Below are 27,432 nucleotides of genomic sequence, written 5' to 3'. Positions count from 1 at the left end.
ACAGCACATTAGCGCCTTTAGTTTTCTTCTGGAAAAAGTACATGCGAAACTGTCCTCACCTGACCTGGGTACAACTGGCTGTCCTTAAACACAGCATAGTATAAAGCAGACATAGGAATCTGAGAGGGGATTTTTTTTCATCCAGGAACAAACGCATAGATAATTGGCTTTAGTATGACAATAAGGAAATGAAGTATTGAAATAAGTGTCTCGCGGCTGCTGTGCAGTCATGGTTCCATTTGAGTACGTACTGTCTCAGGTGAGAAAAGCTTTACAGGTCAACCCTAGCCTTCGGCACGAGCTTCTGAGAGAGCTGCACGAGGCCAACATCTTCTCCACCCAGTATTACCAGTCTCTCTACAAGGATGGTGAAGATGGAGAGTGTTTGCGTGACCTTTTTTATAATGATCCAGAAGATCTGGCCAGAAGACTCACTTTACCTATCTGGCAAAACTGGGACATTAGTCAAGGCATCCTGGATTCAGTACTCTCCAAAGAGAAGGATATGGTTCCTTCTGGTGAGTTAAATAGTTATCTTTAAATATTTGTATCTACACTTTCTATGTCTACTCAATGTGTATTTTTTATATTTTGCACTACATAAAAAATAATAATAATAAAGGTTCTTTATTGGCATTTATTGTACTGTGAAGAACCTTAGTAAGTCATTGAAGCTTTCCATTAAAAATATATATATATTTATAGTGGCAAAAGGTTCTTAAGATTGTTAAATTGTTTTCACTCTAAGAAAAATGCTGCTTCTAGGAATTCTTCACTGAAAGGTTCTTTCGCTACTAAACCCCACCTTTGGAAACACCTTTTTTTTCTTTTTTTTTAATTATTAAATGATCACTTTTATAAGTTGGCCATAGAATGAATAATTAATAATAATAAATTATAAAAATATATAAATTATAAAAATAGTGGTTAAGTGACAATGTAGAACAGTGCTGCTTAAGTGAGAAATACATGAACATTTAGCTTTTCAAATAACAATATGAGCATATGAGTTATTTAATATATATATATATATATATATATATATATATATATATATATTGTGTGGTCGATTTGTTTGGTGGGGCAGGCAGGGTCCTGTAGCTAATTTTACAGAATGATTTGAAAATTTTCTCATTTTTAAACATTGATATTTAATGAAAAAGCTTTATTAAATGAACTATAATTTAGGCTGCTTTCCTCTGGGGGAATTTTGGTCAAAACTGATAAACGATATTTTGCTGAATGTGTTAGTACTGGCACCTTGGCTGGTTTAAGCTTGGAATGGATAAATAAATATGACAATGTGGCGAGTGGGGCGGGGCCGAGAGCCGTGGGAACGGAGCGAGGCCGGTCGAGTGATTGGAAATGAGTGACAACTGCTCAACCCACCGGTCACAGACAATAAAACACTCAGTAGGTAGCAGCAAGTCCCTGTTTTAATAAGTAACTAATTGAATCATTCAAATCAAACGATTTGTTGAAAATGTCTGATTCAATTAGAAACTAAACGAGTCCATGGGCTTTGGTCAAAATGCATCATGCTATTACTATTTCTGCAGTATGTATTCTGTGCATAGTATGCACATTTTCTGTATGCATGGAATACCTTGATTACCAGAATCTGCTAAATATAACTCAAGTAATGTACACTGAAATTAGTACAAAACTGTGTAAGGAATGGCATACTACAACTCTTACTATATATGCTATAAATAGAATGTGAATTTTCTGTATGCATGGAATGCCAAGATTACCTCCTCAATGTGCTGCAAATTTGATGTATGCATCTGAAAACACTGCATGGAATACTGTTTCCCAGAATGCTACGTGCTTCGTGTGGTCTTGTTCATCTTCAGTGTCATCTTCAAAAGCGTGAGTAACTTTACTGGAGGGGGGGAATAGTAATTATAGATGTAACGCTACATATTATATACATTTACATGGAAACTACAAATTATGTATCTAAAAATAATATCGTTAGTAGAACATAAAACCTAGGCCTACTTTAATCTATACGACGTCACCTTTAACTCTACAGTAGGCTACTGAATTTTTTAAAGATATATTAAATAATAATATTGCAGTAATAATAATATATATATAAAAATAAATAAATTAATATTTCAATTACGCAAACAGAATTCAATTTCGCTGTAAAGCAACTTTTAAAAGAAACGGAGTGTATAAGGACAAATAGACCAGTTGGCATAGATTTTAACTCCGCCCACCGATGCCAGCCTGCGGTAAACGGCACTGCAAATGACGCATGTGTATATGTAGTATCAGTGGCGCAGTGAAAAAAGATGCATGTGAGGTGTGTGCGACGCGATCGACCCGAAACTCGTGCTTCTCCTTTTCCCATCACACACCAGATCAGAAGTGCATTTGTTTTCAATAGAAATAAAGTAAATATTTCAAAAGTGAAAGTAAAACGCCTCATTAATAATAGGCTACAGTGTTATTAGGTATAGCTTAGCTGTAGATGTAGGGAGGGAGGTTTTTGTTCCAATAAAGTGGCATGACATTCATCTGATAAAATTTATATTTATGATAATCTACATTCAATATGATATTGCATAGGCTACTGTTTTATAATGTACTACAGTACTGAAGTATAAATATCTGCCACAACTATAGACTATTTACACACCTGTTGATAAAGAAAATGCAGATATTTTTGTGTAAACAGAATTTATCATTATTAGCAAATGTAACTAAAATATATCGCTTTTTCCGACAGCTTAGGGTTGATTTAGTTTTGTCCAAATGTAAGGTCTACCAATTATGAAATGAGTTAACTTGGGCAATGTAGCATTGTTGTTTACTATTATGAAGCTTTATTAAAAAGACTTTATTAATATCTGCACATTATTCACAGCGTATACTGAAGTGTTTGACATAATATGCCCCACAGCTGCCATTTTGGGTGATATTATTCACAAAAAATAAGACTTTCCAAAAATAGATTAAAAAAAAGAAAAAAAAAACTTTTCTTTACAGTCCAAAAGCATTGACTGTATGATGCATCCTACAAATGTGCTATTAAGTTTAAACAAACAGTAATTCAAAGTAATGTTTGGCTTAATATTTAAAAAAAATTACATGCCTTTATAAATGAAGAATTTGCCAACTTGCACTCTAAAAAAATCTGTAAAAATAGAGCTCAATATAGTACTGTATTAATATGAAGAAATTTTCAGTATTAATTAAACAGTATTTACTGTGTCTTTTACATTTTGATTTGGTCCTTTAAAATTTGTAACTGCAATCACAAATCACAAAGCTATCGAGAGAATGTGTCACATATAAGGAACTTTCTCTGAATTACTTGTATTTATTTTTTTACAGGTGTTTTTCCTGTATTTTTAATTTTGCACTGTGTTGTGTTTTAGGGTTAACAGAATTGTCTGTAAAATAAATGCATAATGTCCTGACAGAAAATTATAATTTACATATTTTTTGTGTGTTTATATTACATAGTGTAAACGTGGTCATCTTCTGCCATTTAAAATGTACTTAGCACAACATTTTTAGGATTAAAATGCTGATCACTTTCTCATGCACATTTTTCAGTCACAGACAGCTGCACATTATTGACATTATTCAAGATGTTCATTCTCACAGACAGTCACAGAGGTGACACATTTTACCCCGGTCTCAGCACAGATTCCCAACTTCAGTTCTGCCAGTGTAAAGACTAGTTCAAATGCATCAAATTTCTTAGTTATGATAAATGCTTGATAATTTGCAATGAATAATAATTCAGTTAAAGAAATAGGTAAACCAAAAATGAACATCCATATGAAAGATATAACAACAACATAAAATAAAAAATATATATATACAATCGCTGAGTTGGAAAAAGGACCACCCCCTTCTAAAAATGTCTTATAAACTCAGTCATTTGTATCTAATCACCTTCTCAATGGCACACAAAGCCATTTGATTTTCAACTGTGATCAGCTGTGTTCAGTTTGAACAGCTCAGCAAGAAAATAGTTTTCCTGGAGTATTTCAGTTCTTGGTAGTGCAACTGAAGCAAACAATCAACTATGGGTGACAAGACACTGTCAAAAGATCTCCAGGATAAAGTCAGAAGATGGATACAAATAAAATGTTCAAAGGCTTTATCGATGCAAAGTGAAGTCTATTATTAAAAAGAGGAAGGTTTTGGTACAACACAGATCCTCCCTAGATCAGGACATTACTTCAAACTGGATGAAAGAGGCAGGAGGAAACTGTTCAGAGAGGTGACCAAGAGACCTACAGCAACTCTAAAGAGTAGTCATTGTGTGCATGTGACAACAGACAACAGATCACAAATGTGGCTTGTATGGGAGGGTTGCAAGAAAAAAGCCACTCCTCAAGAAAGGCCGCATGCAGTCAGACTGAGCTTTTACAAAAAGCTCCTTGTTTATTCTGAGGCAAATGAGAATAAAATTGAATGATTTGGCCTCAACACCAAACAATATCCCTGGCAGAAATGCAATACAGCTCACCATCCAAATAACAGCATTCCAATGGAGGTGGTAATGTCCTGTTCTGGGTCTTTCTCTGCTCCGGTCACTTGTCAGAACAGAAGGAAAAATGAATGGGGCAAAATAAAGTCACATTCTTGAAGAAAATCTGCTGCCCTCTGCCAGAAAGTTGTCAATGAGAAGAAGGTTTACCCTCCAACAAGACAAAGACCCAAAGCACACAGCAAAACTCAGCACACAGTGGTTGAAGGAGAAAAAGGTGAATGTCCTTTCTTGGCCTGATCTGAACCCAGACCTAAACCCAGACTTTAAAAACTGTGTCCAACTTCATATCAGGCTGCAAAGCAATGAAATGTGATCATTTTAAAGATGATGGGGGGAGGTGGGTAATTCTTTTCTACACCCACTGTAGATTAGTTTGTTTCTTCATGGGAACAGATTTGGAGAAATTTAGCATTACATCATTTGTTCACCAATGGATCATATACAGTGCATGGGTGCTGTCAGAATGAGAGTGTGAACAGCTGACAATAAACAAAAATCCGCACATAAGTAATCCACACATCTCCAGTCCATCAATTAACTGTTCAATGAAATTGAAAAGGCATTTAACTTTAAACGGTCACTTTTGGCCAAAATGCCAGACCATAATCCATAAAAATCCATAATAATAATCTTGAGTTCCTCCTTTTGCCCTCTATAACATCAAAATTATCCTACATATTGGTTTAGGACAGTTTTGAATTGTTGTAACTTGTAAACAGTGCTTGAGCTGTGCATATGTCTCTCCTGATTCAGACGAGACGACTTCTTCAATGGAGATGCAATAATGTTATGGATAGAGAAGTCATATTTTAGCCTGTAACAATGTCTGTTAGTTTAGAACATCTTAATGATGGATTTACTTATTAAGAACACACGGCTGTTTGCTTCATTTTTAGGTGAACTATTCCTTTAACCCTTTGCACAAAGAATGAATGACATCACTGTGCAACAAGAGGGTGTGCGTGAATTAACGTTTAAAACAACCCTGCAGCATACTAGGCCTGATGTGAAACTCTCAAATGTAAATGTAAATACTGTCAACATTTACTTTACATGCTTAATATTGCTATGTGTTGCAGCTCTCACCCCAGAAGGCAGTAGCACTGCCTGACAGGATGCACCTGTAATTAGATCTCTCAAAGATGCTAGATTCTAAAGGGTTTTTTTTCTTCCAAGGGGACTGTTGATCAAAAAAGAGAAAACTGAAAGATGTCAGGGTCAAACCCAAAAGGAGTCACTGAGACCTTTAATGGTCGAGACCCTCTCCCAGTATAACATATGACTTGACTGTGAGATTTTGGCTGTGTCCCAAATGACACACTATACACTATATGTTTATACATTACTTACATTACATACACTTATACATTACATTAGTCTGCACTATGTACTCAACCATATAGGGTAGTACATGAAATATATATGGTTATTTTCTCATTCAGCATCAGAGTCTGATAGCCCCTCCCCCTTCAGTACGTAAATAAAGCTGTTGCAGTTGAGTGCAACATTCCACAAAGGGGAATTTTTGTTTGTTTGTTTTTTGGCAGTGCATCAGCCAGTTATTTAAAGAGCACTTTTTTTTTTTGAATTTTCGATGTGAACCGCGATTTGGGACACACTTATTGTATGGCAAATTAACATAAATGTGATGTCACCTGCAAACCAGGCCAGTTGGCAAGACAATGTATTGTATGGGTAGTGTTAAAACAAAACTCAAAGTGAACAAAATACTTGTCATACTATCCTAGAACAATATTTTTTGTTTTATTTTAGAAGGAGGACGGCATGTTTCTGGAGCTGGGAACTTCACTGTAAATGACTTGTTTTAGGATTTACAGATTGTTGTTTACTTTTTGGCTGGTTTGTTTAGAAAAGTCAAACATAACATTGCATAAGCATAACTGGCTTATTACATAAAACCAGTATGTTCAACAACAATTGGACACAATAGACATGGAAAATACCTGCCACTCCTGGGCAGTGCACAGGAGTGCCAAGCTTAGAAAATAATGTGGGTCAACATTAATGGCTTTGTTTCCGCTTCTTAAAAAAAATACTACAGTAAGAGTTCCTTGTATCAATATATATATCAATATATATATCAATATATATATATATATCAATATATATATCAATATATATATATATATATATATATATATATATATATATATATATATATATATATATATAAAAAATTATAATATATTTGCAAATAAAGGCTGGGTCATTTCATTATCTCCATCATCTCAGAAAATTCAAAATGATCAAAAGGACGCAGGATGTATGTCCTTCGTGAGAGAACGTTTGCCAAACGACCTCGGCTGGTTTGGTATTCACCGAGCAAACCAACTCCCTTCAATACTGAAAGTAAAAGCAAGCAGTGAAGGTGTAGCTAGTTTTGGTGATTACCAGACAGTGCCTGAGCCTGTGTAATCTGAGGACACGTCGAGCGATTATTACAGTAAAAAGCTTTTTTTGCTTCACAACTTTATTGTAATGGAGTAATAATACTTCAGTAAACATGGACTATTTCCCTGAAACAGGTAATGTACAAAGATATTTTAATTTATTAGCTAGTTTTATATTTGTTGTGCGTTTTGCGTCATAACCCAAAACTATTTTACTTTGATGGTGCAAAAACTAGCAATTTATATAAAATCTGCAAAATAAAAATATAATTTGAAAAGTCAGACATGGGTTTTTATATCAGAAATGGACTTTTCCCGTCGTGTTGTTTTATCTTTTCACAGAAAGAGCGCGCGCGCGCTGCACAGCATCTTGCGCGTCCACGCTAAGCGGTTATTAATAGCCTACTACAAGATTTCCCTGTGGCACATTTATGTCTTGAATAAAATTTAATACAATATAATGTGTCAATGTGTTTAACAGATGCTGAAATGCAAGACATTGTCCTAGACCTGGTGTCTGAACTTTTACCTGGTGAGTGTGCAGTAGCCTACTTGTTTTAACGTGGTAAACAAGTGTAGCACTGTATTTGGCATTTGAGCTTTCAAATGAAAGATTTACCTTTTGTTATTATTTTCACAGAGAGTGTCTTCTTAGATTGTCTCAACTCACTTGAGTCTATTGAAGAAGATTTCGGTGAGTTTCAACCATTGCCCTAATTATTGCATAACAATGTCATGTAAATGCCATGAAGGCTGTGAATAATTTCCTTGTGTCTTGGCAGATCCCAAATTCTTTGATAACTTTTCAGGTAAGACTCTGTAAAATAATATAATTTGAATAGAATCAGTTCTCGAATAATGTTATGACATTAACATCTGTGAAGTTGAAGGGGAACCGATGCATTTGCATATCACACTGTTTTTTTTTTTTTTTTAAATAAAGTGAATTTAATTTAGTAAATCTTTCACATCTGCATTGCTAACAACAGTTGACACAGACGCAACCTCCACGCCAATACCAGAAAAGTCTTCTTTCCCAGGTGAAGTGCAAGGCAGAAAGCGAAAAGGTAATGCAATTTTCTCTTAGATGTTCTCTAATAAAATATCTGCATTGAATTCAGTAAGTAAGAGGTGTGTTTTCTGTCTGTTAATAGTTGATGCAACTTCAGACAATTACTGCAGCAACAAAAAAGGTAATTTAAAAATCACAATGTAACACTGACAATGTTATTGTAGGTTGTTTAGTGGTGGAAACCTTAAGTACCACAGTGTATTATTTGTTTCCCAAAAAGTAGTTATATATCATTTTTGTTTGACTTCTGTTTGTAAGAGACTCATTTCTGAAAGAAAAAAAAAATTGTTATAACTGTCTACTTATTTGAAAAGGAAGGAAACATATTTGTTATAACCAATGTTCCCTCTAATTTTTTCCAGAACTGAGCAAATTCTTTTTTTTCTGAGCGCACATTTCAGTACTGTGAGCAATTCGCAACCACACGACCTGCCGAAAATGACCACGAGCCTGCGTTAGCCATAGGGGATTTAAAGAGATGACAGCAAATGCATCAATATGTTTACAAGGTTGATATTTATTCAATAACCTTTATAATGTTTGGACTTTGGGAAGATTTTAATGATGGTGTTTTACCAGTCAGTTTAGTTGAACTTAAAGGATATTTGGTTGATAAGGTTTCAATAAGGTTTAGAGAGGTTATGACTGGTTCACTGGTTATTATGACTGATAATGATATATAAAAAATAAAAGTATCCAAGATGTTTAGTCATTTCTCAGCAGGTACAACATTTAAGTGGAACTTCATTGAAAGAAAAATGCTAATGCTGTGCTTAACAAAAATAGGCCTATTAAATTGACATGGTGTAAATTTTCCTAAATGTAGCCTATATAAACAATTGAATAACTGCAACAAACTAGTGCAACAAACTAGGTTACAAAACGTTTGAATTTCTTTGAGGATGATAGGCCTATCAGGCCTATGAAAGACACATCTCTCCAAAGAACAGCATCTGAAAAACAGGTTAACCAAAAGATTAACATAATTTCTCTTCAAAACACAAAATCATTATTACATTAAACAACTGCAAATATACTAAAACAGAATGAAACTACATGATTCAATGACTAAACATAATTATGTCAAAATGTTGTTGCAGTAATCAAGATCACTTTGATCTATATTGTAGGCCTAATAGGTCTAATTGAAAATATTGGAAATAAATTTCTACCTCAAATCTTCTCTCGCCTGTCTTTGTCCCCTTTCCAGTGGTTGTAGACCTTGTCAAGGTCTATAGGACCCTCTTTTTGCCTTAATTTAATTCTCATCAGTTGGTCCAAATGGAAAACTTCAAGGCGGTTGCGCGATTTTGTCTTAATGGCATTCATTAGGCTGAAACCGCGTTCACAGTCGGCGCTGGATGCTTGGAATGTGCCACAAATGTCAAGAAGTTGTGCCAGATCTGGAAAATGCTCACTTTTCAGCGACCAGGTTACAATCTCAGAAAATGATCTGAGCAGTCCGATTTTCCTTTTTTCATTAACCATGAACTTGAATTCGTTGTATTGTTGACAAATGCGCCCCGGGACCGAATCGTCTGCTTCATGCATAAGCGCTTCAAACTTCTTCGCCAGACTGGTCACGTCATTCAGCCCATGATCAAATTCACCAACTGCATGATCCAACGTGTCCGGCTCAAACGCAGCCCACTCTTTGAGCTCATTTTCAGGGAAGCGGGCATCCAAGTGCTCACAAACTTTATGGACAAACAGAAGAATGTCCCGTGTGTTCACTGCACTCTCACTTTCCAAAACTGCGAGCGCTCGTTTGCCCCAGTGAACTCGCTCTCCTAAATATTGCGCTCGTAGTTTCTGTATTTTCGCTCTGGCAATGCAGTGCCCATCCATGACCGTAAGATTACTGCGCTGTAAGCAGGTGCACAGCTGAGCGAGTTCCTCAAGCACTTCTGCTAGCACAGTGATAGCAAATTTGTACTTGGTGTCGGTTAGTTTTCTATGACAGTATTTCGCAATGGGGTCAGAGTCAGCATCTTTTGCACAGTATTCGGTCAACGCGCTGAAATTTCGCAAAAAAGCGTGCACAGCTTGGTAGCGTGACAGCCAACGCACTTCATTCAACGGTCTAAAAGACAGCGAATCCACTTCTAAAACCTCTGCCATCTCTGTGAATTTGGCTTTCTTCACAGATGATCTGCAAAACATGTAGTATACTGTCCGGAGTAGCGTTTCTACCTCTTTCATTATAGGGACATCTTTCCATGCGTCATCGATTCCTAAGTCCTCCCTATGGGCCACGCAGTGTTGTTCAGTCAGGTGCGGTACCTGACGCTTCAGTAAAGCAGCCACTCCTTTATGTCTGCCTAACATGACAGAAGCACCATCTGAAGTAAACATGACCATTTTGTTCATGTCTAGCGCATGGTCTGCGTAGAACTTGGTAATGGCATCAAGGATGTTTTCTGCAGTGCATCCTGAAAGCTGAATGATTCCAGCAAAAACGGTCTTGTAACTGAAATCAGTTTGCTCCCGAAACTTAATGTAAAGGACAAGCATCTTATGCACTGAGATATCGGTACTTTCATCCACAATTAGTGTGTGGACACGAGCATTTCTTATGCTGCTTATCATCTCAGTCTGCACAACTGAATTGATGCATTCCACAAATTCAAAAGCATAATTTTTGCTTCTCCAACTCTGAGGTAGGTCGACGTATTTTGCCATATGATCGTGTATATCCTGAACTGATAACATGGACATGTTGGTGTTAATTGCTAGCATCACATTGTCGATCAATATTTTTATTTGTTCAGGGTCGGATCGTGCTCTCTGAATTCTTCTCTCTCGGGATTCATTAGTTTCGGTGAGAATTTTATCGATAGAGTTCCCATGTCTAAGTCTTAATGTTTTCAATGCGTCTACATGGACTTTCTGTGTCAGATGACGCTTTAGGTAATCAAGCTTCCACTCGGACCAATGTTTCCCCCGAGCGAACTCTCCTTTCACTTTTGCCTCCGAGCAGAATTTGCAGATCACGCCACTCCTTTCTTCATATGTAAATATGTCTGACAGTTTTATCCTACCTGGACCATCTTTTGTGCCAGTTTGGACTATTTCATCTAGCCACTCATGTTTAAACGTTAGGCAGACCTTTTTCTGGGGCACCTGATCTGCCTTTCTCTTCGCCATGGTAGCCTACTGTATAACTGCTGCGGGGCGCCCGCCAAGAGTAACCTAGGATACTTGTATGTAAACATTCTAACGTAGGCTACATCCGGCTTGGTTGTCACATCTCAGTATTTTAAATGTTTATTACCTAGCCTGCATCGCCTTTGATGCTCAGATGTTTAACCCTTGAAAAAAAAATTGTGCGGTCTGAAAAATGTGCGCGGTCTGAAAAATCTATTGCGCGGCTACTTCAACTGGCCTGCGCGGCCGCGCACGCGCGCAGCTTAGAGGGAACATTGGTTATAACTAAGACTCTCAGTCTAATAAAACTAAAACAGATAAAGCAATAAAGTAAAACAGAAAGCCAAATGTCTTTATTGCAGCAATTGCGTGGCCTGAAAGTCCCTCAAACGGAAGGCCGTCCACCATTACCCCTGAGAGTAGTTTCCATCTGAGCTCAAACCAGTTCCAGCATGTTTTACCCTTCCCTTTCAGCCCCACACTTCTGCCCCCTAGTGGTGAGTGGCTGTTTTCATGTAGTATTTGCATTTCAAGAAACTAGGTCTTGGTTTTGAGCTCTTATTACGAGTCTTTGAATTTCTTAGGAGGTTCACCACTACAATTCATCCAGCCCATCAGCCCTTATACTGCGCCTCTAATTGGCACTGTGGTTCCATCAGGGACTACGTATGTGATTGGTAAGGTCACTGTAAAAGCATCATTAAACACTTGCATGTACCTGCATCTTCTTTAAATGTTGTGCACTGTATCCCTAATTTCACATTCAGTATCTGCAGTGTCGCCCCAGTGTGTGAGTCCGGGCACTCAGATAATTCCTCTTTCACCTGGTAAGTTAAAAAGAAGATGGTCACAGAAGTTATTATGCATTTTAGGATTAGCAGTATTGTAGTGTGTGTTAACTGAAATCTTAACTGAAATCTTCCTCTTCCAGCCGATGGCACAGTTGCCCCGAAAGAGCTCACTGTTTCCGAACTTCCAGTTGGCTCATTTTCAGACAGTGCATGCCAGGGTTTGCCACCAGTATCTGTAGACACACTGTCCCCTACAAAAGGTGAGCTCAGGGTTTGATGACAGTAAATATGTGTCTGTGCTAGATTTGATCAAATTGTAGATATGTATTAAGGATACAAGGTCTACAAACTTTAGAATCTGTTCAAAAAACATTTTTTATTTTATTTTCAGTGTCTCTGTTGTTAGAGTATGTCATTTCTGCAGTACTAGCATCATTAGACAGACTAGTAAAGATAATGGCAGATTTGTACAGAGCCCATAATGAGACAAAAGTATGAGATCGGAGAAATTATATTTGGAATAAATACTATTCATACTTCAATGCTTTTGAGTTTGCTTGCAAAACATTTGTGTTTTCTGGCAAAACTATTGTGTTCCTCCGAGAAGCTTTGCGTTTGCTCACAAAAGCATGAAATATAGTTTTTCTTCCCACCTCATATTATTTATATAAAGATTGTTTTGCAATCAAATGCAATGATTTTCAGGGAAAATGCTAAAGTTTTGTGAGTGAACAATGCAAAAGCATTGAAATAGAATTTTACCTCCCATCTCTCTCTCGCTCATAGATTTACACTTTTCAGGCAAATTATTCTATAAATGTATTACTTATGAAACAGAAAAAGAAATCTCACTATTTAATAATTATTCAAAAGGCTTACACACACCCAAGCAGGTTGTTCAAAATGGGTTTTTAAATGGCCAATGTGGTCATCTAAAAAGATGACCACACTGATTTAATATAAATATTAAATCAGTTATGACTACTTAATTGGGAATAATATAATAATATAATAATATAACATAATATAATATAGCTTTTGAAAGTAGTAAATTACTTTTTACTGTTTGTGGATCCTGGAAATTGTGCCATTATGGTATTCTTGGACTTGCAGTAAGTGCAGCTTTCAGTAGAGGGGATCACTGCATTCTTTTAAACAGTTTAAAAACCTAGGTTGGTATCTGTAATTCAGCCTTAGAGAGGTTTGTGTTCTGTTTTACTAAGAGGAGTTTTTTTTGGAGATAGGTCAGTTTAATTAATTGCCTGCTTATGTTATGTGTGGTTGTGCCTCATGGCTCCATTTTGGGACAAATTGTATTTGTCTTATACATGCTCCCTCTCTGCTACATTTATGAATCTCACAAATTTCCACATCACATCATATCACAACCGATTACTGTAATCATGCCAATAAAACCTGGGTCAAAGTCCTTGTCTGATTTACTAGCTTGTGTAAATGAGATCAAAATTTGGGTGAGTGATTATTTTCTTAAGTTAAATGAAAATAAGACTGAAGTCAATTTATTTGGCTCCCCTCATTTGTTAGATGGCCTGACCTCTAATTTAGGACCGTTGCAAGCAAATATCTGCACTCATGTAAAGAACTCGTGTGTTGTTCTTGATTCAGAGTTAAAATTCAACAAGGAAATACGTTCTGTTGTTAGAGACAATTTTTTTTATTCCAGCTTAAGGGTTCACACAAACTTAAATCTTTCTTATCTTTTCTTATCCACAGACAATCATTCATGCCTTCATTTCAATGATGCTTGATTACTGTAATGCTTTATATGCAAGTATCAACCAGTTTTCCTTCTCATGCTTGCAACTGGTTCAAAACGCTGCAGTTTGTTTTTTAATGGGGAAGAAATGAGTGAGCATATCGCCGCCATTTTAGCACATTTACACTAGCTTAAATTTAGAATTGATAAAAAGGTTTTAACTTTTGTATTTAAAGCACTGCACATAGGGGTGGGCGATATGACCAAAATCTTATATAACGATGTGAGTAATTTTATTTCACAGTAACAATATTTAACACTATATACTTATCTTTGCTTTAAATAAGGTTTTTATGATATCAACATTTTGGTACCATAGAAATTTCATAATTATTGTCACCAGTACCAATAATAATAATAATAATAATAATAATAATATTAGCCTAAAAAAAAAAAAAAACTAAAACAAATCAAGCTCACTGAAGACAAGGAAACAGGGATTCAATAAGAACAAGAAACTAATTACAGGTAATAGGACAAAAAACTTCAGAGGGAACAAATAAATAAGGAACGCTACATACATTGTATAAAGTAATCAAATGTATGAAAACGCTGCACATTTTTCACTCTGTAAATTAAATATAAATCATTTAGTTCATATAGTGAAATGAGTTCTCTTTCGCTGCTGATTGCATTTCAATTGCTTAAAGTCACATGTTCTTAAACCGCAATGCTTAAAATCGCTTGCAAACAATACGTTTTTGCAGCACAGCTACGTCACATGGACATGTACTAGCGATAGAGACGATCTCTTGAGACCAAAATCTCTACCAGTTGACAAATTTGTACTGGTTAATCGTGTCTCCCGGGAAATCGCTCACCGTTACCTGCACTGTGGTCTCCAGCTTACCTTTGAGACCTTACTTATCCCTACTCCCCCCAGAGATCTCTTAGATCATCCTCTGATAAATTATTAACTGTCACGTTGTCCCGCTTGAAAACTAAGGGTGACTAAGAGTCTTTTCTGTATTAGCCCCAATGCTGTGGAATGTGCTGCCTCATCTGTTAGATCATATGCTTCTTTATCTGTGTTCAGAACATCTTTGAAAATGTATCTCTTTTCTCAACCCTATTTTTAACTTAGCTATGTTAGTCTCAGTGAGTTAAATTCGTAGTTTTACTTTTTATTTGGTTTTATGATTTAAAGGTATAGTTTACCCAGAAATGAAAATTCTGTAATTTTTTACTCACCCTCACGTCGTTCCAAACCTGTATGAGTTGCTTTCTTATGTTGAACATAAACGATTATATTTTGAAGAATGCTGGTAGTATTTTTTTTTCTGGTAGTAACTCATACAGGTTTGGACCGAAATGAGGGTGAGTAGCCTAAATGATGACAGAATTTTCATTTTTGGGTGAACTATCCCTTTAAATCATAAAACCAGATAAAAATAAAAATTGCGAAACCTCTCATCTTGTGAGGTTTGATTTGAATTCTTTAATATTGTATGACTGTTATCGCTGCACCTTGGTCAGCATTTATTTTAAGGTGCTATATAGATGAAAATGACCTAGACCTTGACCTTCAGATTAAGTTATTTGATTTTAATATTGTCACGGCAGGGATCCAATGCGGCACAGAAATAGAACCAATTGCAGGTAAGTCATTTATTAAAGGGTAATCCAAAGGGGTAAACAGTCCAGCCAGGGTCAAAACCAGAATATCCAAACCAAACATAAAACAAGACACGAAGACAAGGTAAGGCAAGGCAAGGCAAGAAGCGACGGAAGTGAATAATCATAAGACATTAAACAAGGACTCCGTAACACAGACTCAGACAGACCGGGTATAAATACACAGAAGGTAATGAGGGAACTGGAGACAGGTGGGGACTAATCAATTACTAAACAGGAGGAAGGTGACCAAATAAGGGAACAGGAAGTGATAAAGGAGACAGACACCGTGAGAAAGGAGGACACCTAGTGGAAACCCAGGGAAGACAACCCAGACACTGTGACAGTACCCCCCGCTCTACGGAGCGGCTCCCAGACGCTCCACGACATGACACAAAACAGAGACCAGGAGGGAGGTGGACAGGTGGAGGCTCAGGGGGAGGGACGGAGGGCCAGAAAGGAAACATGGGAAACAGACAACAGAAGTGTAAACACCAAACAGGGAGACCAGGAGGGAGGAGGACTGGAGGAGGTCCAGGGGGAGGGACGGAGGGCCAGACTAACAGAGGGGAACCGACAGAAAACACAACAGGAAACAAGAAACACAAAACATAAGTCCATAAGGATATCACGTGGCGCCCACCAGGGCGGAACAGAAGACCACCACAACCGTGTGGTCAGGGCGGAAGCCCCCCAGGGCGGAGCAGAGGCCAACCCTGTGGTCAAGGCGGAAACCCTCCAGGGCGGAGCAGAAGACCACCACAACCATGTGGTCAGGGCGGAAGCCCCCCAGGGCGGAGCAGAAGACCACCACAACCTTGTGGTCGAGGCGGAAGGCCCCCAGGGCGGAGCAGAAGACCACCACATCCTTGTGGTCGAGGCGGAAGGCCCCCAGGGCGGAGCAGAAGACCACCACATCCTTGTGGTCAGGGCGGAAGGCCCCCAGGGCGGAGCAGAAGACCACCACACCCCTGTGGTCAGGACGGAAGCCCCCCAGGGCGGAACAGAAGACCACCACAACTGTGAGGTCAGGAATGAAGCCCCCCAGGGCGGAGCAGGCCACCACCCCCGTGTGGTCAGGGCGGAAGCCCCCCAGGGCAGAGCGGAAGACCTGACTCGACTCTGGAAGGATCACCGGAACCTGAATCCACTCTGGAAGGATCACCGGAACCTGACTCGACTCTGGAAGGATCACCGGAACCTGACTCGACTCTGGAAGGATCACCGGAACCTGACTCGACTCTGGAAGGATCACCGGAACCTGACTCGACTCTGGAAGGATCACCGGAACCTGACTCGACTCTGGAAGGATCACCGGAACCTGACTCGACTCTGGAAGGATCACCGGAACCTGACTCGACTCTGGAAGGATCACCGGAACCTGACTCGACTCTGGAAGGATCACCGGTACCTGACTCGACTCTGGAAGGATCACCGGTACCTGACTCGACTCTGGAAGGATCACCGGTACCTGACTCGACTCTGGAAGGATCACCGGTACCTGACTCGACTCTGGAAGGATCACCGGTACCTGACTCGACTCTGGAAGGATCACCGGTACCTGACTCGACTCTGGAAGGATCACCGGTACCTGACTCGACTCTGGAAGGATCACCGGTACCTGACTCGACTCTGGAAGGATCACCGGTACCTGACTCGACTCCGGGGAGTTCACCGGTACCTGACTCGACTCCGGGGAGTTCACCCGCACCTGACTCGACTCCGGGGAGTTCACCCGCACCTGACTCGACTCCGGGGAGTTCACCCGCACCTGACTCGACTCCGGGGAGTTCACCCGCACCTGACTCGACTCCGGGGAGTTCACCCGCACCTGACTCGACTCCGGGGAGTTCACCCGCACCTGACTCGACTCCGGGGAGTTCACCCGCACCTGACTCGACTCCGGGGAGTTCACCCGCACCTGACTCGACTCCGGGGAGTTCACCGGCACCTGACTCGACTCCGGGGAGTTCACCGGCACCTGACTCGACTCCGGGGAGTTCACCGGCACCTGACTCGACTCCGGGGAGTTCACCGGCACCTGACTCGACTCCGGAGGGTCAACTGGAACCTGACTCGACTCCGGAGGGTCAGCTGTGACTCTCATCCTGTGCAGCGGCGCTGGGCAAGCAGCCATCTTGGGCCATGACTCTGGACAGGTGGCCATCTTGTACTGTGGTGCTGGGCTGGCGGCCATCTGGGGTTGTGGCGCTGGACTGGCGGCCATCTTGTACTGTGGCGCTGGACTGGTGGCCAATTTGGGCATTGGCGCTGGGTTAGCGGCCATCTTGTGCTGTGGCGCTAGGCTGACGGCCATCTTGGGCTGTGGCGCTGAACCGGTGGCCAATTTGGGCATTGGTGCTGGGCTGGCGGCCATCTTGTACTGTGGCGCTGGACCGGTGGCCAATTTGGGCATTGGCGCTGGGCTGGCGGCCATCTTGGGCTGTGGCGCTGGAACGTTGGCCAATTTGGGCATTGGCGCTGGGTTAGCGGCCATCTTGTGCTGTGGCGCTGGACCGGTGGCCAATTTGGGCATTGGCGCTGGGTAAGTGGCCATCTTGTGCTGTGGCGCTAGGCTGACGGCCATCTTGGGCTGTGGCGCTGAACCGGTGGCCAATTTGGGCATTGGCGCTGGGCTGGCGGCCATCTTGGGCTGTGGCGCTGGAACGTTGGCCAATTTGGGCATTGGCGCTGGGTTAGCGGCCATCTTGTGCTGTGGCGCTGGACAGACGGCCATCTTGGGTTGTGGTGCTTGGCTGGTTGCCATCCTGGGCAGTGGTGCTGGGCTGACGACCACCCCGCCGGAAGAGACAGAAGTGGCTGGGGCATCCCACCGAAGCCGATGCTGCAGGTAGCGCACAAATTCCCAGAATTCCAGTGTCTCTAACTGCGCCATCTCCTCCTGAGACACTGGATCATCCAGCCCGCCATTAAAATAGTCCTTTAGGGCCGCATCGTTGTAACCCATGCCCTCGGCCAGGGACCAGAACACCTGAGCCAGGGTCCCCACTTCATTGCCCTCTTGGCGGAGGGCGATCAACCGAAGATACTTGGCTCGCCGCTCCGCCATCTTGGCTGGGGAACGGAAAAACGACATACCGCTGGTTCCTAGAAAGACGGAGTCCTTCTGTCACGGCAGGGATCCAATGCGGCACGGAGATAGAACCAATTGCAGGTAAGTCATTTATTAAAGGGTAATCCAAAGGGGTAAACAGTCCAGGCAGGGTCAAAACCAGAATATCCAAACCAAACATAAACAAGACACGAAGACAAGGCAAGGCAAGGCAAGGCAAGGCAAGGCAAGAAGCGACGGACGTGAATAATCATAAGACATTAAACAAGGACTCCGTAACACAGACTCAGACAGACCGGGTATAAATACACAGAAGGTAATGAGGGAACTGGAGACAGGTGGGGACTAATCAGTTACTAAACAGGAGGAAGGTGACCAAATAAGGGAACAGGAAGTGATAAAGGAGACAGACACCGTGAGAAAGGAGGACACCTAGTGGAAACCCAGGGAAGACAACCCAGACACTGTGACAAATATGACACTTGCGGTGACTAAAGTTTAATTGTTTTTTGTTTTTTAATTCTGAATTATCTCTTTATTTAAGACATTACATAAGAAAGTTAACACATTATCAGTTAAGTGAGTATGATCTCAAAAAGCCTAATAATCGACCAAATGACTGGTATATCAGTTACTCTTAAAGAATTGTAGAGAGGATGATTAGCCTTCCATGAGTACAGATTCAATCTGGGATTGTTTTACTCCAAGCTTGTTTTTTCATTTTTTTTCATTCTACAATTTACCAAGTGTATCATATAACATTTTTTATGTTAGTTCTGTACATATATATTCAATTCTGAACACAAATTAATGGTCACATGACTGCTTGTTTGTTTTTCATATTACAGAAGGAAACGCACAGAAAAACTATGATTCCACACCTCCAAAAACTGAAAGGAAAATCCGCCCAGAAGCACCAGGTAAGAAACCAATTTAATAATTTAGATTGTTAAGCTTGAATTACTTCATTAGACTATGTGAAACATGATAAATGTTTGCTTTACAGAATGTGTTAAGGAGTACATACATCACATCAAATCCTACATGAGAGATGTCTGCTGCTCTATGTGTGGGGGAATGGAAATGGAGTCACACTATGTGGACGCGCATCTGGTCCAGAGGAAACTCCTTATAAAATCCGGCAAGAATGCAAATAAGTGTTTGGAGAAAGAACTGGTCGTCCTTAGTAATTCAGAGCGAAAGAAAGCGAAGCTAGACAGAAGCCAATTGTTTCATAACAGCGATTCCAAACTAAAACAGTCAGTCGCTCTCCTGGGAAAAGCCGGTGTGGGGAAAACCACATTCATTCAGCGTTTATGCCTGGATTGGGCAAGCGGCAGCATGCCTCAATTTCAGTTTGTTTTTTTGTTGAACTGTCAACTTTTAGACCTCACACAATCTAAGTACAGCTTGAAAGGTTTACTGCTCGATTTGTCTATGTCTCCTCGCTGCAAGGACTCAGACTCTGTGTTCCAACACATTCTGTCCTGCCCTGATGAAGTTCTCATTATCTTCGACAGCTTCGATCGCATTAAAGACTTTGAGGGGCTTCTCCAATCCCCTGCTAAATCACACACAAACACTAAATACACCATAAAACAGTTATTTTCAGGTTTGTTCCAAAAGGAAATCCTCTCGGGCTGCACGCTTCTCATCGCCACGAGGCCTAAAGATGTTTTAAATCAGGTGCTGCGAAAAATGGACAGCATTTTGGAGCTTTGTGGCTTCTCTCCTGAGGACATTGAGTTGTATACGTCAAAATATTTCGGGGATTCTTCCCTCCAAGAAAGTGCACTTAAACAGATTAAGAATCACAGATACATATCCAGTTTATGCTCCAACCCGCTACATTGTTGGACTATCTGCTTCCTGCTCGAGCACCAAGACAGCTGCAATGATGATTTGCCTTCAACCCTCACAGACTTGTACCAAAGAGCGACCTCAAAGCATCTGCAACTAGCTAGCCTTGAAAATAACTCACTGTTTAAAAATAGAAGACAGCTGGACATCCCACAGTTGTGCAAAATGGCATGGGAAGGACTTGAGAATCATGATTCACGTGTTAACCCTGACAGTTCCACAGAGCTGCTGGACTGCGCTCTTAAAAGTGGCATACTTGCATCCTACAAAACATCTGAGTGCCAGGAAAACCACTTTGTAGACCTTTTCACTCAGAACCTCCTGAGCGTTGTGCACCTGGTACAGTCTGAACAGGTGAACGAAAAAATGGTGGTGGCAAACAGCGTAGTCCTTCAGAAAAAACGAAAGGTTCAGGGAGAGTCGCAGGACGTGCTGCACAGGTTTGTCACGGGTTTGGTCTTCCGGAAGGCTTCTGATGGAGTCAGCATTCTGGACAACAGTGTCAACATAAAAGCCAAAAGAAAGGCTATCGAAACCCATCTGGAGAGCATGAAGCCTAATGATTTGGTTCCTGCCAGGTTACTAGAACTGTTTCATTGTGTTTACGAGACCAGCAGTGCCAAATTTGCCAAACTGCTGTTGAAGAACCTGCCTGACAATCTGTCATTCTATGGGACGCAGCTTTGCCCGTCGGACATGTATGTTATATGCCATCTCCTTCAATATGCCAGCGCACTGAAGCGGACCTTCTCCATTAACCTGCAAGATACATGCATTCCCATCTGTGGCCTGAAAGAGCTTGTGGGACTCAAGTGTATCAAATCATTCTGGTGAGAAGTTGTCAAAAGGCATTGCTCAGTGACAAGTTGAACTAAAAATGAAAATTCTGTCATCATTTAATCACCCTAACATCTTTGAAATGCAAAATGTTATAATTGAAAACTTTTTTCATTCCCATGCAGTAGCAGTGAATGGAAACTGAAGCTTCAAAAAGATGTAAAGGCATAAAAGTACCATGAAAGTAGTGTGATGATCAGTTAAATATTTTAAGTTATTCACTGAACAAATGATTAATTTAAAAGATTTGACTCAAAAGACTGATTCATTAACGAACCAGATTAAATGATTCAAAATAATGATTCATTCATGAATCATACATTGATGAATGAATCATTCATTTGAGTCATTTTTTCTGATTAACAAAACAGACAGATTAATCGGATTCACTACTCCACTGCTTTTTTCATGAACATGTCAAGATGTCAAGACTGTCAGTGAATAACGACAAATGAATATTAATGATTTTGGAAATTGGGCACAAGTTGTATTTACCACTTTTATGATAATTTGATATGATAACTTTAGAAACCCTTTTTGAAATATAATTGCATGGAAATAAGCATGGAAAACGTTTCTGCTTTCATGTTTCACAGAAGTAATTTGGAACAACATGAGGATGAATTAATAACAGAATTTTCATTATTGAATAAACTGTTGCTTTAAGCATAAGGTTTTCATTTATATTTCATGATGTGTATTTACTATATTATTATTCGTTTTCCCATTAGGGCACATACAGCAGACACCATTGGCTTATGGGAGGACTTGCATCAAAACAATGATGAACTGAACCTGAAAAGTGCCATTGAGAAATTCACCTTGCACCCATTCAAGGCAACACAAGGATATCACATAGAGAGCCTGCCTTTACTTGTCCAAATTCACAGAGAGAAGAAGTTACCGATGAGGTACAGCATCAATTTTGTCTTTGATAGGAAGACTGATGACTTTTAACTGAATGATGCCATTGCCATTCAAGCTTTTCACTTCAAATTGTAGCATAAAATGATGCTGTTGATAAGGTGTATGATTGTACTTTCAGTGAATTTGTGTCTGCACTGGATGAAGGTGTACCAGCTCTTCGGCATCTTCAGAGACTGGAGTTTGAGTGAGTAAATCTCACTCTTATCTTCTCCTAATTTCATTTACTGTTTCCGTTTCCTATGTATGCTCGTTGTATTTGTTCAAGTTCAAGTTCAGGTTCGTTTATTTATAAAGCACCACTTAACACAGTTACCCAACTGACCAATGTGCTGTACAAAATAAAATGCATGACATATAAAAATAAAGCAGATAGAATTTGACAACACTAGAATATGTTACATGCCAGTCCAACTAAAGGAATGTATAGCTTCCATTGAGCATTTGATGGTACATAATATTTAAAGACACCAAGTGTGAAAATTTACATTCCAGTAGACAGTATGTCTAGAACTTTATCACAAATATTATGTTTTCACACAAGACTACCTGTAACTAATGAACGTAATAAAAACTATCCCTGTCAATCCAAAAAGGCAAGGGAGAACAGATGGGTTTTTAAAAGAGATTTAAAAATATCTAGTGAAGGAGCAGTTCTGATGTGGCTTGGTAGGTTGTTCCACAATCTTGGGCCTGCGATAGAGAAAGCTCTGTCACCTCTGCGTTTAAGTCTGGATGAAGGGATCTTGAGCAGCTTTTGATTTCCAGAGCGGAGCTCTCGAGTGGGATTGTATGGGGAGATGAGTTCAGATAGATAGCTTGGGGCCAGATCGTGCACACATTTGTAAACGAATAAAATTATTTTAAAATTTACTCGGTACTGGATTGGTAACCAGTGAAGGGCTCGGAGTAGAGGGGTGGAGTGGTCATATTTACGACCATTTTTTAGAAATTTCGCAGCAGCATTTTGGACTAATTGAAGCCGATCTAGTTGCATTTTTGAAATACCGCTATATAAAGAATTACAGTAGTCCAGCCATGAAACAATAAAGGCGTGGACAACTGTCTCGAGCGAGCTAACAGGCAATGCGTGTTTGATTTTTGATAACTGACGGAGCTGGAAAAAACTTGACGCAGCTACTGAGGAGATGTGTTTGTCTAGAGTGAGCTAGAACTGCCAGGTCATCTAGAATAGAGGTATCAATTTTGGAGACATTTGAGGAGTTAAACACAATAACCTCTGTCTTTGAGTTGTTAAGGGATAAAAAATTATTTGCCAGCCAGATTTTAATCTCGTCGAGGCAGGAAAATAGCGAAGTGACAGAAAGGGGATTGTCTCTTTTTATAGGTAGGTAGATTTGGGTATCATCAGCATAGAGATGATATTGAACTCCATGCTTTCTCATAATCGATCCTAGCGGCAACATATAGAGGGAGAAAAGCAGAGGGGATAAGATCTAACCCCGAGGGAGGCCAAATTCGAGACGCCAGCAGAGGAGGAGTAGTTTCCAATATTTATTGAGAAGTAGCGGTCAGTTAGGTAAGATTTGAACCACTCCAGGACATAACCATTTAACCCCACTAGGGATTTTAGTCTCCATAGAAGCATCTGATGGTCAAAGGTGTCGAAGGCAGCTGTTAAGTCTAGGAGAACTAAGATTAAGGAGTCCCCTGAATCAGTGGTAACTAAAATATCATTAAAAACTCTCAGTAAAGCTGATTCAGTGCTATGGAGAGGTTTAAAACCAGACTGAAAGCGTTCAGGAATGTGGTTAGTGCTGAGAAATAACTGAAGTTGAGTTAAGACCAGCTTTTCTAACACCTTAGAAACAAATGGGAGCACAGAAATTGGCTGGAATTTATTTAACACCGACGTGTCCAATGAAGGTTTTTTGAGGAGAGGGGTGACAACTGCCCATTTCAGAGCGGAAGGAACCATACCAGTGGCTAAGGATTTATTTATGAAAATGAGTAATGTAGGGCAAACTGACCCTGTCATCAGTTTGAGGTAGCGTGGATATATCTCGTCATAAGGACACAGTGAAGGTTTTAGGGCATTAATGACTTCAGAAAGTTCTTGTAATGAGACAAAAGAGGTTCAAAAGTGTCCCAAACACATGAAGACTGAAAAATATCATCCAACATAGGCACAGAATTGTTTGTAGCTACTTGAGACCTTAGATTTATGATTAAACAACCATCTTGCATTACACATTTGTAATATGTGGTGGTGCTCTGCATTGCAGGCTCGGAGTCCAGAATGGTCCTGAACTTTTCCCTAAACTCATAGAGGTCCTGCCTTCTCTGCAGTCTCTCCAACATCTGGAGTGAGTTTTCAGTGGTGTATATCGTATGTTTTCATGACTATTTTTAGACTGGGGGAAAAAAACTTTAGTATTTTAAGATTTAAAATTGTTCTTGATTCTTTGTTTTTCTTTCAGCCTTGAGACAAACCAAATAGGAGACTCTGGCACTGAGAAACTTGCTGGCGTTTTACATTTTTTGGAATGTCTGAAATTGCTAAAGTAAGTTTTGAAACATTTATCCGCTTAAATATCACACAATGGGTACTTAATAGCCTCTGGAAAACTTTCCAAGGTATTTACAACTTGTAAAGGAACAACTGTGTCACAACTGAACTGTCCAATGTTCCCACTTTACAGTCTGTCTCAAAACCACATTGGAGATGTTGGAGTGGAGAAACTGGCTAAAGCTTTGGCATCAGTCCCTTCTCTACAGAGTCTCAGGTACAGACACCCTGTTATATATTATATATATACTAAATATATACTGAACAAAATTATAAATGCAACACTTTTGTTTTTGCCCCATTTTTCATAAGCTGAACTGAAAGATTTTTCTATGTACACAAAAGGGCTGTTTCTCTCAAATATTGTTCACAAATTTGTCTAAATCTGTGTTAGTGAGCACTTCTCCTTTGCCGAGATAATCCATCCATCACATCAAATGTGATTTTTGGAAATGTTCATAAGACTATTTTTTACAATTTCATAACTTCTAGCCTCTATGGAAATGCAATTGCTGACAGTGGAGCTGAAAATCTGGCCTTGGTTTTACCAGACATGAACTTACTGCAGGACTTGGAGTAAGTATTTATTGTCTTGGATTAAGTATTTATGTTCTTGTTATATATATTAAAGATGTATATAACAAGAACATTATTTCGTTCCATTTTAGTATCTTAGTCATTTTGACAGTTTCTGTTCAATTTTCTTTTAATGGTTGTTTTTGTTATGTTTTTTTTATGTGAGAAATAAATTATATCTTTGCATTTCTTGTAATTTACTTTCAGTGTTAAGTTCAACAAGTTCACAGACATTGGAGCTACAAAGCTCAGTGCTGCTCTGAAAAACTGCACAGGAATGAAGTCTTTGGAGTGAGTAACTAATATTAAAAAAAGCATTTACCATCCTTTTGGACTCCATGTAATGTAGTGGTCTGAGCCTAGCACATTAGCTTTTACTTGGATAACTTTTTCTTGTAATTAGGTATCAGATACTAGCATTCCAAGACTGAGAACAACATTTGAGCTAGTTTAAACAGAAAATAAGAGATCTAAATCTACTGTTTGCTGATACAGTCAGGTGCACAGATTATTAGATAACATTATAAGTAAATTAAATTATAAATTATGTTTATTATTAGATTATGCATTAAGTCAGTTATTATTGCAGCATTTAATATCATTAGATAATTTGACAACTTTTCCTGAAATGCAAATTTTCTTGTATTCCTTCTTCCTTGTTAGGCTGTGGAACGACTGCATTCCATATGGAGTTTTTGAACACCTCCATCTTCAAGATCCACGGATAAGATCACTTTAATGAATTTTGACATTTAAGAACATTTTGTTTTATATATAAAATCATATTTCATCAATAGTTAATCAACATTTGTCAACGATGACACTAAACTGCTTTGAAATGTTGTTTCACTCTCATTGAAATGACTTTACATGTGATAGACATTATGATTGGCTTGCACTTTCTGACACTTTTGTGAATATTCTCTTCCGCAGTACTAAATGTATTTTTTTACGATTTTATACTGTATTTTGCAATAAATACAAGTTCTATGAGTCTGCTTTGCAGATTGTGATAGTTTCAGATGTCAGATACAGTACATCAAACATTTAGCTGCTTCTATAATTCAGAATAATTTTGACTTAAACGTTAGTTAATACTGCTGTTTTGAGTATCTGTTCAGTTGTGGTTTTCTGGGGCTGAATAAATACATGTATGTACAATAAAATCAAATGCATATAATATATTATATTGTAGGCTTTCTGACCCCAAGTCTCAACTCATCTCTGCAGTTCTCCAGATGTGATCCTTGGAGAGTCTTTGGCCACTCAAACTCTCTTCCTCAATGTGCATTAGTTAGATAAAAGCCATTTCTCAAACGGAAGGCTGCATCCTCCAGGAGTTACATTTGTAGGCTGCACACATCATAAAGATCTTATTTTAGAATATTAACTGTTATAAATTGGACCAATGTTCTTAGTTAAGCATAAAATTTTGTAATATGATTATGACATGTGAATGTAATGCTCAGTGAACTAAATAAACCAGGGTTGATGATGTATGCAGCTTGCAAATGCGACCTCCGGAGGATGCAGCCTTCCGTTTGAGGAACATCCATTAACACACATCCTCTTCCAGGCAGATTTGTCACATATTTAGGGCCCGAGCACCGGTGGAGCAAGGACCCTCTTGGAGTTGCTCCATTTATTAGTTAATTGGAACTAATAAAAATAAAACAGTGATGGTGGAAATGGGGATTTTCAATGCTTAATCTATTTTCTTATAGCCACTTTCTATTTTGTGTTGCTTGACAATCTTGTTCTGCACATCAGAACTATGTTCTTCGGTTTTACTCCTTGTGATGGATGATTACGGCAATTTAACCTTTGTGTTCCTCATATTTATAATCCAGTGAAACACAGGAAGTCATGGCTGGACAATCTTGTGTTCCTAATCACACTGGTGTTGTAAAAATTGTTTAAATATGAATGAGTAAATACTTCAGAGATATTTTACTCATAAGAATGTCTAGGGGTGCCAATAATTGTGGCCAACATGCATTGGAGAAAAACATTTATTTCATAATTTGATTTTCCCCCACTTTCCTTCGTTTTACTTCAAGAAAGGTTAGAATTATGTGATTTTATTTTTTAATTTAAGTTAAATAAATAAATAAATAAAACAATGCACATTTATTTTCACATCTACCTTTGCTCATATTTACCAAGGGTGCCTAAAATTAGTGGAGGGCACTGTATGTATAATTTATGTGGAGCAACTCCCGCAAGACTCTTTACTGCACACACAGGTGCTGGTCATATAATTAGAATATCATCAAAAAGTTTATTTATTTCACCAAT

At 39.3% G+C, this 27,432-nt stretch overlaps 1 protein-coding gene across 2 annotated transcripts; it reads left to right on the top strand.

Annotated features, from left to right (window-relative positions):
• Positions 1 to 49: 49 nt before the first annotated feature.
• On the top strand, positions 50 to 26,868 carry LOC132149069 (MHC class II transactivator-like). 2 transcript variants are annotated; one of them, XM_059557982.1, is made up of 20 exons: positions 50 to 518; positions 7,415 to 7,465; positions 7,574 to 7,627; positions 7,716 to 7,742; positions 7,923 to 8,000; positions 8,088 to 8,126; positions 11,515 to 11,649; positions 11,737 to 11,829; positions 11,920 to 11,979; positions 12,084 to 12,203; positions 19,256 to 19,327; positions 19,414 to 21,097; positions 21,836 to 22,015; positions 22,150 to 22,215; positions 24,275 to 24,355; positions 24,470 to 24,553; positions 24,692 to 24,775; positions 25,051 to 25,134; positions 25,342 to 25,425; positions 25,798 to 26,868. In XM_059557982.1, exons 1-20 carry the CDS (start codon positions 230 to 232, stop codon positions 25,871 to 25,873), a joined length of 3,441 nt encoding a protein of 1,146 aa, XP_059413965.1. In that variant the 5' UTR covers positions 50 to 229; the 3' UTR covers positions 25,874 to 26,868. The 2 variants fall into 2 exon arrangements, with proteins under 2 accessions (XP_059413965.1, XP_059413966.1); XM_059557983.1 differs by lacking the exon at positions 50 to 518 and adding an exon at positions 6,891 to 7,068 and having other exon boundaries at positions 25,798 to 26,865.
• Positions 26,869 to 27,432: the final 564 nt, after the last annotated feature.

This window comes from Carassius carassius, chromosome 9 (genome assembly GCF_963082965.1).
Source record: "Carassius carassius chromosome 9, fCarCar2.1, whole genome shotgun sequence".
NCBI lineage: Eukaryota > Metazoa > Chordata > Actinopteri > Cypriniformes > Cyprinidae > Carassius > Carassius carassius.
This window is presented reverse-complemented; position numbering and strand designations above follow the sequence as displayed.